The sequence below is a fragment of the Ctenocephalides felis genome, unplaced genomic scaffold, assembly GCF_003426905.1.
Source record: "Ctenocephalides felis isolate EL2017-DRISC unplaced genomic scaffold, ASM342690v1 CF-g0.4_SCAFFOLD_03127, whole genome shotgun sequence".
Taxonomy (NCBI): Eukaryota; Metazoa; Arthropoda; class Insecta; order Siphonaptera; family Pulicidae; genus Ctenocephalides; species Ctenocephalides felis.
The window spans coordinates 23342-37353 of NW_020539281.1; the positions used below are offsets into that span (position 1 = coordinate 23342).

The 14012-nt window shown below is 30.8% G+C and overlaps 2 protein-coding genes across 3 annotated transcripts; both read left to right on the forward strand.

Annotated features, from left to right (window-relative positions):
* Nucleotides 1-3788: 3788 nt before the first annotated feature.
* On the forward strand, nucleotides 3789-4560 carry LOC113381857 (histone H1-like). Its single transcript, XM_026620520.1, has 2 exons — nucleotides 3789-4305; nucleotides 4550-4560. The coding sequence occupies exons 1-2, from the start codon at nucleotides 3789-3791 to the stop codon at nucleotides 4558-4560; spliced, it is 528 nt and encodes a 175-aa protein (XP_026476305.1).
* Nucleotides 4561-5549: 989 nt separating this feature from the next.
* On the forward strand, nucleotides 5550-6474 carry LOC113381858. Of its 2 annotated transcripts, XM_026620521.1 has the most exons (4): nucleotides 5550-5740; nucleotides 5836-6080; nucleotides 6149-6309; nucleotides 6380-6474. In XM_026620521.1, the coding sequence occupies exons 2-3, from the start codon at nucleotides 5868-5870 to the stop codon at nucleotides 6260-6262; spliced, it is 327 nt and encodes a 108-aa protein (XP_026476306.1). In that variant the 5' UTR covers nucleotides 5550-5740; nucleotides 5836-5867; the 3' UTR covers nucleotides 6263-6309; nucleotides 6380-6474. The 2 variants fall into 2 exon arrangements, with proteins under 2 accessions (XP_026476306.1, XP_026476307.1); XM_026620522.1 differs by having other exon boundaries at nucleotides 5550-6080.
* Nucleotides 6475-14012: the final 7538 nt, after the last annotated feature.

Consider the following 14012-nt stretch of genomic DNA (forward strand, 5'->3'; position numbering starts at 1 on the left):
TCTTGATACATGAACTTCCCGATATGTGTAAATAATCGACTTAATCAAAAAAAAATGTGTAAATAATATACTTCATCAATCCTACTTTAAAAAAACGATAATAATTTTAGCAAAGTTTGACGAATTTTTAAAATTAAACTACTTGTTGTAAGGCCGTAATATTACAGTAAGTTCTATAAGACCATGATGTATATCGCCAAAAAAAGTTCCATGAAAAAAGGCTTAAATTTTCAGCCTTTCAGCATCATTCCCAAATGATATCTTTCGAACAGTTTTTGATTTTTCAAAATCGGTTCGGTAGGATAAGCTTAAATGTGGACGAAAATTTAACACTTTTTTTCAACATTTAATTACAAGAAAACGGCTCGGTAGATTTTCACCTAAAATTAATCAGCATCATTCCCTAATGATATCTTTCGAACAGTTTTTGATTTTTTAAAATCGGTTCGGTAGGATGAGCTTAAATGTGGACGAAAAGTTCAACACTTTTTTTCAAATTACAAAGAAACGGCTTGGCAGATCGTTGCACAAAACTGACAAACGATAGTCCTCACCGAAATACATCAAATGGCTTTTAAATTTCTAAAATCGGTTCAGGCGTTTTTGAGAAAACGTCGATCAAAAGTCTAATTTTGACAAATGCCAAAAAGACCATACTGATTTTTGCAAACTTTGACGAATTTTTAAAGCTGAACCAGTTGTCGTAGGGCCGTAATATTTTAGTATGATCTAGAAGACTATGGTATCTATCGTCAAAAAAATAATCATAAAAATCGTCGAAATTTTTTTTTTAAAAACTTTATTACAAGAAAACGGCCCGGCCGATCTCTACCAAAAACTAATCAGCACGATTCCCAACCAATATCTTTCGAACGGTTTTTGAATTTTCAAAATCGATTCATAACTGCGGGCTAAAACGTGGACGAAAGAGTTTTCACTTCTCTGCTATTTACGAAGAAACGGTTTGGCCGATCGTCGCACAAAACTGACAAACAATAGTTCTCGTCGAGATACATCGAATGGCTTTTAAATTTTTGAAATCGGTCCAGCCGTTTTCGAGAAAACGTCGATTTACGGCAAAAAATCTGTTCACATACACACACACACACACACGCACACACACACACACATACTTTTTCCAAATTTGGTCTCATTCGATTCAGAATGGCTTGAAACGTCGAGAAAACATAAAATTAGCGAATCGGATTTTTTGATGAAAACATAAACTTCTCCTTCGGGAAGTTAAAAATATAGTGTGCATCATTTTTTGCTCTATGATATTGTGTGAAATGTTAACCTGAACCTCATTACATGTTTCGATGTGAGTGTTGTCTACTTGTAATAATTTTATTATGCATTCGTCATTATTTGATAGGATATGTTTAATATTGCAGAAATATATTTTTGAAACTGCTCTGCAATCTGCATCATCAAATTGATAGTTATTATTGCCAATTTTAAGGAAAGGTTTAGGTGGAATAATGACTCTATTTTCGGTATTTGGAATTGGAAACAATTTATAATGTTTATAAGTTTGGAGTAGATTATTATTATCATCCGTATAATAATATTGAATTTTTAATAAATTGTAATGTTTGTGAAGATTACTATCGCCTATGGAAAATGGTAGTGAATCTGTACTGTATAAATGCTTTATAGTATTAATCATAAAATTCAGATTATCTAATTTTATTATTGAATTATGAATTAAATTCATTTTAGCTAAATCTATTTATATTTTTATGTCACTTAAAATAATTGTCATCAATATAACTAAACTATAAATAATTTCTTCTAAACTATCTGGTTTATGAAAAGTGTCTTTATATTTTTTGCAAATTCTTAAAATAGCATTTTTCTCTTCGAGATTCATGTGGTCAGTCCGTATTAGGTTTTCAATATCGGAAAAATCTATATTTGAGTCAGATACAAAAATTATAAAATTCTATTTCATTTGTGAGTTCTACTTGTAAAGGTTTGGTTAATGTTAAGTTAATTTCGTTTTCTGTTAGGTTAGGAATTTCAACTATGGCTTCATTGTTTTTTGCTAATGTTACGGTATCTGGAATGAAACAATTTGGAAAATTTTGCCTTGTAATTAGAATTTCACCTTCTTTAATGTTAACTGGGACTTTACATTTTTGAATGCATCTTTCTGGTATCTGTTGACTAAAAAGTATTTTTGCCGGACTTTTTAAATAATGTAAGTTTAAATTAGTATTGGGTAACACTATCAACCCATTATTTAAATCTATTATTGCCTTCAATTTTTTAAGATTATCAATACCTAATAACCCATTGAAGGTTTCATGAAATTTAAAAAGATGGAATGGCAGGTTTTCATTACCTTTGAACTCTTTAAAACTCGGAATATTACATGCAAAATTTCCTTTGTGTGTTGCTGAAGCAGTTTTTATTGTACAAGGGTCAGAGTAAATAAAATTTTTGAAATATTTGTTAGCGATTTCTGGACAAATGAAAGATTTTGTGGAGCCTGAGTCAATAAGAAATTTCATATTTGGATTTTGGATTTGTATGTATGAGAGTTGATATGTTACTTGAATATAATGAGCGATATTTTAGAAAAACTAACGATTGAAATAAATCATGCTTTTGATGATATGTTGGGGATGAATTTAGCTATCATGTGAATCCATTGTAAGCGAATCCAGCGAATTATTTAAAATAAAAGCGCTGGATTTAATTTTTTACAAATAATTTTCATTTTTGTAAAATTTTCAAATATTATTGTTTTCTCCTCGGTCCTACACTTTTCAAATATAGTTTTAATACATCAAAAGTAGCCAAACGTAACCATTTTTAACTTCCCGTAGGGCAAGTTATAGTAATCGCAAAAAAATCGAAAATGAAATTTTTTATATATCTTTACGTTTCAGAGGTTTCTGAACATTTTGGCATACCTTAGAAAAAATGGATGTATGTGTGTGTGTATGTATGTGCGGATACAAATTTTCGTCGACGATTTCGGGAACACGGATCAACCGATTTGAATAATTCAAAAAGCATTCGATTCGTATTGATAAGAAGACGTGCTGATTAGTTTTGGCAAAGGCAGCTCCAGCCGTTCCAAAGATACAAGGCAAAAAGTGCCGAAAACGGTAATTCAGTTTTTAAGAGAACGGAGCGTCCGAATTTAATAATTCAAAAAACATTTGACTTGTATTGACAAGATGTAGAATTGATCAAATTTTCATGAAGGCAGGTCTAGCGGTTTCGGAGATCTAATGAAAAAAGCAAAAAAAAAATGCCATTCGGCGGTTAAAAATGATCATTTGACATATGCACCTCAAATTATCAGATATTTTTTATAGAGATTTCAACAATAAGTATATTTTTTTTACATTTCTATGGGTTCCGTACCAATGCTTATGCGTTAGACGGCGGCGCGGCACTTGCGAGCTTTGACATTTTGTCTCTATGCAGTTCAAGCAGTGCGATTGCTTTGAATAAAAGTTCAGAATTTCCAAAATATGTCAAAATGAAGAAAACTTTTTCAAAAATTTTTTTTGTTTCCAAAAAAAAATTTTTTTTCTCCAAAAAATTTTTTTTTTTTTCAAATAAATTTTTTTTTTCAAAAGAAAGTAATTTTTTATCAAATTTACAGTTTCTCAAAAATCTATTTCTTTCGAAGTAAAATTTTTTCAAAAATGTCAATCGTTTTTAAAAAAATAATAATTTTTGGTACGGGAAGTTCCAGCAATTTGCCTTAAGGCACGATGCCCTAATTGCCTTAAGACAGAATTCCACTTACAGCTAGTTTTACTATAATGTCAGATAACGCTTTATCCGCGTCGCCGGTGGGAACCGCTGCGCCAGCTACAGCATCGTCGAGTGAAGCCGTCCCATCGAAGAAAAAGCGAGTGAGGGCGCCCTATCCTCCCATATACGTAATGGTCAACGACGCCATAGCAAGCCTGAAAAAACGCGGAGGATCGTCGCTGCAGGCGATCAAGAAATATATGTCGGCCAATTATAAAATCGACGCCGAGAAAAAATCAACATACATCAGAAAGTATTTAATGTCGGCAGTTGAAATGGGAACACTCATTCATACGAGAGGCAACGGTGCTTCGGGTTCGTATAAACTTGCCGCTAGACAGAGGGGCGGCGAAAGCGGTGTTTCGGCTGGAAAAGCTAGGACCGCTAAGAAGCCAGCGATAAAAATAAAATCGAAGACAGCAAAGTCGAAGGGCGCCGCCAAACCTGCTTCGTCCCTTAAAAAGAAGTCTGCATCCGCAGCGGGCACATTAAAAAAGTCGTCGGCGAAACCTAAGACGACAGTCGGTAAGAACAAGACCATATACGTGTTTATCTATGAACAAGACCATTTAGGGTAAGTCGACGAAAGCCTCATCGGCCAAGGCAACGAGCAATAATAAGAAGATTATCTTTTAATATACGTAAATTCGCTTTTTTCATCTTTTAATACATACTTTATTTAAGGCTTTATTATTTATATGTTCAGGAATGATTATTCATTTGATACAATTAATTTTAATTTATTAATTTTTTTTTTATTTTATTTTAGAATTGGGTTAACTGTATACTATTCTTTTCGATTAAGAAGAATGTTATTTTTTAATTCTTTTGATTATTTTAGTTTAAATTTTTAAATGATGAATTTAATAAAATAATTAAAATAAGATTTATTTTAATAATTTTTTCTTTATGCTTTGATAAGATTATAATTAATTTGATTTTTTATATTCCTAATACATATATTTTTTATTAGATTTATAATAAATATTATAGTTATAATTATGTTTTTATTAGGATTATGAGTAGGGTTAGAAATTAGGTTTTATAAAATATTATATATAAAAATGGATCGCAAAATGTGTTGGTAAGCGCATAACTCAACAACGCTCTTCGAGTCTTCGATCTTTTAAATTTTCAGCTCCTTCCCAGACAGCACAAGACATGCCAGGGAATGTCCCACTTGTCCTCACAATCTCCCAATATCGCGATATCCTATGAATATCCTATGAATATGCAACGGGACGTCTCAAAACCAAAGGACTCGAGCAGGTATAACGAACGGTTCACGACATGTCGATCTCATACGCGCACGGCTTGAGACCTCTAAACGTATATGTTTGTCCCTTTCTCTTCGCCGTCGCGTCGCTTGGCGTCATCAATTAAGCTACTGACGCTATATGTCGAATTCTTTTATAGTTGTTGCGTAATTGAGTATTATTAGTGAAAATTTCATTTGTTCTGTTTAAATATATATGTGGTGTTATTAATAAATAATATTGAAAATCCAAATGCTCTAAACTTGATTAATAATAGTGGAAATTGCATGTGTTTTATATAATTAATGTATATTTGAGTGTGTAATAAATAATTTATATCATACTTGAAAAAAATAAATTTACATTTTTATCAGTTTAGTTCTCTATCTAAGAGTTATAATTTGAGTTCACACTAAAATATATAGTATTTTAAAACTTCTAATATAATATGGCGCCAAAAAAAAAGTATTCAAAAGTGTTAAATTTATTTCAAAGAGGCAGTTTCAAAGGCGTGTGAATTACTATGTAAAGGCTAATATCCAGGCAACAGCTATTACTGATTCTGCAAATCTACAGGAAAGTTGCACAAGAATAAATATATGTGCAGAACAGCCAATTGAAAACATGAATAATGATTTGGAGACATTGATTACTTCTCCAGAAAAAAAGCTGCAGACAAATTGGACGGAACAGAGATAATAATTGTACGTAAAGCTTTTTGTATACTGCATGGTATTTGAAATATTATGTTACTAGTACAAATATATATTTTATAATGCTGGCATTTCTACCCTGCTAGATTCAATTGGCGAGGAAATTTTCATCAGGGAGATGACTAAAGTTCGATTAACCATGGAGGGCCTTGAGGAGCAAGTGAAGGAAATGATGTTGAGAATGGATTCCTTCCAGTCTCCTAAGGCTGTCATGAGTAGTGACATGGGCCAAATCAAGGAAATTTTAAACAAGTTTCCTCTGTGCTCAATGGACGAACTTCGAGAAGTGGAGGATAGTCTAAGAAACAACAAGGATGTGAAAACACAACTGGTAATCACAAGTTCACCCAAATTTATGTTTATTAGTTAGCTTTATTATAAACTAGTCTTTATTTTTAGATTTTGTATTTGGCTAGGACAGGTGGAAAATGTGCTAAATCTGTCACAGTACAATTGATTAAATTGATATTTGATGATGGCCTGGCTAGGAGAGTTCAGCTGGGCAGGGGGTAAAGGAAAGCACAAGTATTGCGAGCTTGTGCTGTGCGATATCATCAATGGTAATTTATAGTTCCTATGTTTATGATATGTTGTAAATTATGTATAAAACTTACATATGAATAATTTCAGAAACTGTTCTAAAGAACTTACCTAATGAAACCAAGTTTGCCATCTCAGAGGCTACAAAAAGCTGGCTGAGGCATGCCAGTGAATGGTATACAAGGTATGTTTGTGAGATGTGTATTATTAATTATATATATATATATATATATATATATATATATATATATTGAAAACGTTAGTAATGAATTTACTAATTAATGAATAAATGTAACCAATTTTTAATAACTTCTTGAGTAGATTATAGTTTATTTGGAATACATAACGACGAGAATTGGAACATTTGTAGCTCTTCTGGAAGTGTGTGAAATCAAAGAATTTATTTAGATACAAAAATTTATTTAGCGCTTTATTATAATATTTTAGTTGTTACTTGTTCAAGAGTTCAGGACTAACTAACCTATATTTTTACATTTTTAAAATATTTCCAATATTTCTAGTTTTATGATAGCTCGCCGAGGGTACATGAGCTATCATGTAAACTTTTATTAACGGTTGTCTTGCAGATGTACAAGATATTCGCAACATTTACCGTTACTCGGGATTATACATCGTTCAAATGAATTTACTTATGACTATATTTATAATTATAAAGAACACAATTCTCAACACCTCCATCGTGAAAATTAAGCCGTCCTCGGCTTATTACATAACATTAGCGAATTTCAGGTTGTAATTAACTTGTACATTAATAACTAAAATCTTTATCTTAATAACTATGAGTTGATGCATCATGGATATAACAACTAAAGACATCAATTTTTATTTATATTTTAGTAAATCAAAACACTTAGCTAAACCTTAACATTAATATTATAAATTGGACTATTTTTTTAAATTCATTTACATTACATATTTTAGATTTAATTTATTTGTGAAAAGAAATATTATTTTTATTATTATTATTTAATCAATAAAATTTAATTGATAATTTGATTTATGTGATAATTAACATTATTCTATGAGATTTATCAAATTAATTAAATGCAATTCAATAATAAGATTTTTTTTTTTTTTAGAAAATTTGATAAAGATTATGTTACTTTACTCGTTTGGTATAAACTTTTTCAATTTGTCGTTGTGCACTTGTACATGTTTATTATGGATCAAAATGGTACTATTTATACTATCGGTTTTTAATATTTTAAAGGGACCTTTCCATAAGGGCAAAAGTTTTTTGCATCGCCGCGGATACGGAGTTTCATCTCTCAAAAGAACATACTCATCGATCTCAAAGGTTTCAGGATTCAAATTTTGATCATAGTTACTTTTAGTTTTTTCTTTACTACTCAGTAAATTTTGTCGAGCGAAACTATTCGCGTGCGATAACCGCGATTTTAACTCATTAACGTAAGTGTCGTAGTTATATTGAAATATAGGTTTTGCTATAGACAGTGGTAATTCTAATTTCCTACCAAAAACTAACTCGAAAGGTGTGTAATTTGTCGCGTTGTGTATAGTTGTATTATGGATAAAAACAGCGTATTTTATGCATTTGTCCCAATCTGTTTGGGTTTTGTTAATATAGGATCTTAAGTTTTGAACATAATCCCTATGGATCCTTTCGCATGAGCCATTCGACTCAGGTCTGTACGGGTAAGTTGTTATCTTTTTAATTTTTAGTAATTTGCAAACGTCCTTGAATAAATTGCTAGTAAACGTGGTGCCTTGATCAGATAGAATTTCCTTAGGAAAGCCGAATTTTAAAATAATTTCTGAAACGAATGCATTTGCGACTGTCGAACTTTCTTGGTTACAAATGGGGATCGCGCCTGCATATTTCGTTAAGTCGCATATAAATGTCAACAAATATTTATTTTCGGAGTCAGAAACGGGGTAAGGGCCGCAAATATCAATACAAATTTTTTCGAAAGGCTCGCGGGCTGTTGTTGTTATAACTAAAGGTTGCCTTGTTTTCTTACATACTTTATTTTTTTGACAATCAGGACATTTACTTACATATGATTTAATTTGTTTTCGCATTTTTGGCCATTTGTATATGCTACGTATTCTGCTGAATGTTTTTTTATGGCCCAGATGACCTCCCGTATATTGTGATCTATGAAATTGGTTTAAAATCTCACTTATCTCATCCGGGGTTAGGTTTTCAATAATTTTGTCATAATAAATTTTTAATTTTATATCGGTGTCTCTGAAAATGTATCGTAATAAGATTCTAAAATTTTCTATTGGTATGTGGCAAAAACTTTGAAATTGTGCCGGAGCTGCAATAGCAATGGATTTAATATTTTCTTGAATTAAATGAGCTTTTAGATTTAAGAGGCAATGAAAAAAATCTTCAAGTGTTGGCTGGGAATTCATGTTATTTACAATTGAGTAAAAAATTTGTTTTTGAGAGTAGTTTAAGTTGAAAAAATCGTGTGTTCCGTAATTAGCCAAATTGTTATTAATGTTACTATGTTGGAAAAAATCGAAATATTTAGTTAATTTATCATCGGGAGTTTGGTTTTTTATCACGAATATCAATGCGGACTCTTCATGTTTTAGGCATGAGAGAAAAACTTCATTCGATTCCTCGATATTGTTATTAATTATAACCGAGGTTTTAATAGTATTTAAAAAATTTTCAAAATTATTTTCGGAATTAAAATTGCATCTGCATAGAAGAGATAATTTTGGTTTAGAATCGATAGGAATAGATGAAATATTTTCATTAGATGCTAATTCTTGAATATCAAAAAATGAGCGAGATAAACTATCAGCATTCGTATTAGATGATCCAGATTTATAAATTATATCGAATTCATATTCTTCTAAAGAAAGCCTCCAGCGCATTTGCCGTGAATTTGGATCTTTACATTTGTACAGGTAGATAAGGGGCATGTGATCGGTGTACAATTTGAATGGTTTACCATAAAGGTAAGGTCGGAAATGTTTTATGCTCCATACGATTGCTAAAAGTTCTTTGTCTATAGTAGAATAATTTTTTTCTGCGGGGTGCAAGGTTCGCGATGCATATGCAATTGGTAAATCTTTTCCTTCGACATTTTGAGATAGAACCGCGCCTAATGCAAAACCGCTTGCATCCGTGGTTAATGAAAATTCTCGATCGAAATCGGGATACTGCAGTAAAGGTGGATTTATTAGTTTTTGTTTAAGTTCGTCAAATGCAAGTTCACACTCTTGGGTCCAATTAAATTTTGCGTCTTTTTTTAATAATTCGGTTAGAGGTAATGCAATTCGTGAGTAGTTTTGTATAAATTTGCGGTAGTAACCGGACAATCCTAAAAATATTTTTATTTCTTTTTGATTGGAAGGAGTGGGAAAGTTTTTTACTGAGGAAATTTTATCAGGATCAGGAGACACACCGTGTGCACCGATAATATGACACTTATCGGGTTGCAATTTTAGATTGTATTGTCGTAATTTTTCTAGCACTTCTAGTAGTTTGGTATTATGTTCTTCAAGTGTTTTCCCGTAAACTATTATGTCGTCCATATAAACTAGAGTTCTAATTCCTTGTATGCCCGACAAAACTGTATTGGTCAGTCTCTGTAAAGTCGCCGGTCCGCCCTTAAGTCCAAACGGTAACCGTTTATACTCAAAATGTCCGAAGTCAGTAGAAAATGCAGTTTTTTCTCGGTCAGTTTTATTTAGTAAAATTTGATGAAAGCCTTGAGCTAAATCTAGAGTCGTAAAAAATCGTGAGTTACCTAGTTGGTCAATAATGTCAGTGATGTTTGGTAGTGGGAAAGCGTCCGATTTTGTAATTGCGTTTAATTTTCTGAAATCGACGCAAATCCTCCATTTTTTATTTCCGTCAGTATCAGGTTTTTTGGGGACAATAATTAAAGGAAAATTCCAGGGACTTCGCGAGTTTTGAATAATATCGTCTGCTAACATCTGTGAAACTTGTCGGTGAATTTCTGTTTTATGAGCGTGCGGTAATCTGTAGGGTTTTATGTATATGGGTTTTTCGTCATTTTCGACGGGGATACTATGAGTAATCGTATTTGTATATGTCAGTTTGTCGTTTTCTAAATAAACAGATCATGAAATTTTGTACAAATATTTAAAATTGAATCTTTTTCGAGATTTGTCATGTGATTAGTTTTTATGCATTGTAAAACTTTTTGTACTCTTTGATTCTTGTCATTGTCATCAATTGTGTCGTTGTAATTTACGTTATTGAACAAACATTGAAAATCGATTGATTCTTGGTTAGATTTGATAGATTTATTTTTATTAAGATTTATAGAGTCGATTATATCAAAGTTGCTTAATAACTCGAAGTTTACGTCTTTTGAATTAAGGAATTGACGATCTGACGTAGGATTAATAACATTTATAAAAAAACAATTTTCAATAGGTTTTACAATACAGTTAGTTAATATCAATCCGTTTTCATATTGTTTTGAAAAACATACTGCTTCGTCGTTTATTGCAGTTTCGATTTTTAATGTTGTTTCGGATCGAGGAGGGATTAAATGTTTTTCGAAAATAACCAAAGGGGTTGTAAACTCTTGGTTATTGATTTCTAGTGAAAATAATTTAGAATGATAATTAATTTTTGCTTTAAATTTTAATAAAAAATCTTTACCGATGATTCCTGAATATTTAATTGGGAGATTTGATACCACTTGAAACGGAAATTCTGTACTTTGTTCGGAAAATTTAAAGTTAATATAAGAAACGCCATGGGTCGTTAATGAATTTGATGTTATTCCAATTAGTTCAATTTTTTTATCTGTGTATACGAGAGTTTCTTTATCAATGTTATGAACTTTAATTAATGATTTGTCACTACCGCTGTCTATTAAAAAATTATGAAAAGTATTTGGTAGCTGTGTAGTTTCTAAAATGATTGATTCGTAACTGTTCGGAAAATTTAAATTTATATTGTTACAATTGCTATTTACATGAATGCCCGTCCCGGAACGGGCTCTGGCGAGTTTTTTGAACTTGAAGAAGGTGTATTCGATTGAATTTCATTATTTTCAGCTATCGGATTAGAATTATTAATAGATAAACAACTTTCCTGTTTTATTTGCGGAACCGTAGGGATTTGAGTTTGTTGGAAAAAGTTCTTACGATTGGGATGTCTACATTGATCAATCGTATGACCGAATTTTTTACAATAATTGCAAATTATCTGTGAATTTTTATGTTCGGCTTTGAAAAAACAATTACCACTGCTATGACCTATTTTATTGCAAAAGTCGCATGTTAAAATTGAGGATGAATCGGTATCTTCGGCAATGGCAAAATCTATGGCGTCATTTAAATTATCGAAACTACAACATTTTACTAAATTTTTCAATGGCATTTTCAGTCCATTGAAAAAGTTCTGAGAGCCATTTCATTATAAACATTTTGTAAATTATCCGCGACTGTTGTCGTGTGTATCACAATCTTTATCATAAATTCTGTACAATAGTTTATTAATTCTTTCACTGAAAGATTTTACCGATTCATTAGGTTTTTGTTTATAATTTAGCAACTCTGCAAGAAGGATTGATACAGGAGTTTTTTCCGTATATTCTTTATACAAAAATGATTTTAATGAGTCCCAGCAAGAAATTTTGTTACGTATTATTTTTATTAGTACATGAGGTGGGAATTTACTTTTTATGGTTAAAAATAGTTTTTGTGATTCACTGGCCTTTAAGTTTTCATTCAGTGAATCACATACATCAATAAAAATACGTACATCAGTTTCGTTTTCAATAAAATTCGGTAATATAGCTAAGGCTAAATTTAAATCTAATAAGTTTTCATTCAAAATTGTAGATTGGTTCTCCATCTTGAATTTGTAATAATATATGAATTTTCTTACTTGAATTCCTTTTGATTATGATAGAGGGTTTTGTTCACCTTGATCGTCGCTCCAGGGTTGTAGATTTAAGTCCTGATTTGGTCCCACGTTTTAAACTTCAAAATCTTCCACTTGTTATTATTCTTTTTATTAAATCTTCCAGTTATTATTTTTATTAGAATTATTTTGATGATTTTTATATAGATTTTGATCGATTTATTTGATAAACACTTTATTTTTGTATCACTTGATAATTTTAAGAGTTTGGTTATTTTTCACACACTTTTTGTTTTAATTTTTTTAATTTATTTTATTAATTTGTACTCTTATCTCGGAGTTGGATTCGATTAAGCTGCCACCAAATGAAGAGACGTTAGTAATCAATTTACTAATTAATAATTAAATGTAACCAATTTTTAATAATTCTTGAGTAGATTAGGGTTTTATTTTGAATACTTTTGAATACGAGAATTGGAACATTTGTAGCTCTTCGGGAAGTGTGTGAAATCAAAGAATTTATTTAGATACAAAAATTTATTTATCGCTTTATTATAATATTTCAGTTGTTGCTTGCTCAAGAGTTCAGGACTAACTAACTTATATTTTTACATTTTTAAAATATTTCAAATATTTCTAGTTTTATGATAGCTCGCCGAAGGTACATGAGCTATCATAAACTTTTATTAAGGGTTGTCTGGCAGATGTACAAAATATTCGCAACATTTACCGTTACTTGGGAGTATACATCGTTCAAAGGAATTCATTTATGACTATTATTTATAATTATAAAGAACACAATTCTCAACAATATATATATATATAATTTTTATGGGTCGTCGAATAAAAAAATTAATGTACTATAATTTTTTTACGTAGAACTTCAATATAGATCTATTTGAACTAATATCAGTATTTCTGTCCACATAAAAAAATTGTTCGAAATAATATTTGACAAAATGTTTGTTGCCTATTCGTATTATATGAGCAATCATAAATGTATATTGTTCACAATCTGCTGTACGCCGGCATCTATAAAGTTAACGTGTGACATAGCGCCGATCTTTCTTACTCTTGCCCACTCTATTTCATTCGATGTTAATGTTTAGCAGTATTTAGAATATGTTTAAAATGAAATGTAAAACTTTTGATATTTATTATTGAAGTAAAATTATGTAAATTTATTTCAGTTTTTCTACTTGTCCTATGTCAAGGTCCTATGCTTTAGATAGACCAAGTACGCATAAGAAAAAGGTCATCGATCCTATTTCTGATTGTTACACTTTCGATACTCGATATGAGTTAATATTCATGTATAGTCTAGACTAGTGATGGGCGTTAAATCAACGAACGGTTATTTTCAACCGTTTCTTCTTCGTTAACTAACTACCGTTTCGTCGCAACGAAATAACTAGTTGAAAATCAACTGGTTTCGAAGCAGTTGAAAACATGGCGGCCATTAGTTTTTTCAACGATATAGGAGTTCGTTCGTTGTCGAAAACGAACGTAGACAGGTACCTGCGTCGGAAAGGATGACTACTATGAAAATAAATCGCTTATTGTTGGGCTACTGCTTTTATAATATTGCAAATGTACAGTTAACATCTTAAAAGAAAACTTGCAACACGCGCCAAATCGTTTAATTTAGAAAATCAGTTTACATTTATTATAGTTTTCAATGGTTAATATTTTTCATAAAAATCTCATAGCATTTGTCTTGTAATAATTTTTTTAAACTAAACCTGAAAATTGATTTTTATTTTTCATAACATTTTATATAACTATACATTTTTATATTGCTATTTTAATAACATGTAAATTCGATGTTTTAGTATATGGCTTTGCTGTAATGAAAATATTTAAGTTTTT

Bases quoted from the DNA above. Each gene is read 5' to 3' on its own strand.
- LOC113381858 (XM_026620522.1), top strand. From the start codon at position 5,868: ATGACTAAAGTTCGATTAACCATGGAGGGCCTTGAGGAGCAAGTGAAG. The intron at 6,081-6,148 runs GTAATCACAAGT...CTTTATTTTTAG, and splicing joins AGGATGTGAAAACACAACTG to ATTTTGTATTTGGCTAGGAC.
- LOC113381857 (XM_026620520.1), top strand. From the start codon at position 3,789: ATGTCAGATAACGCTTTATCCGCGTCGCCGGTGGGAACCGCTGCGCCA.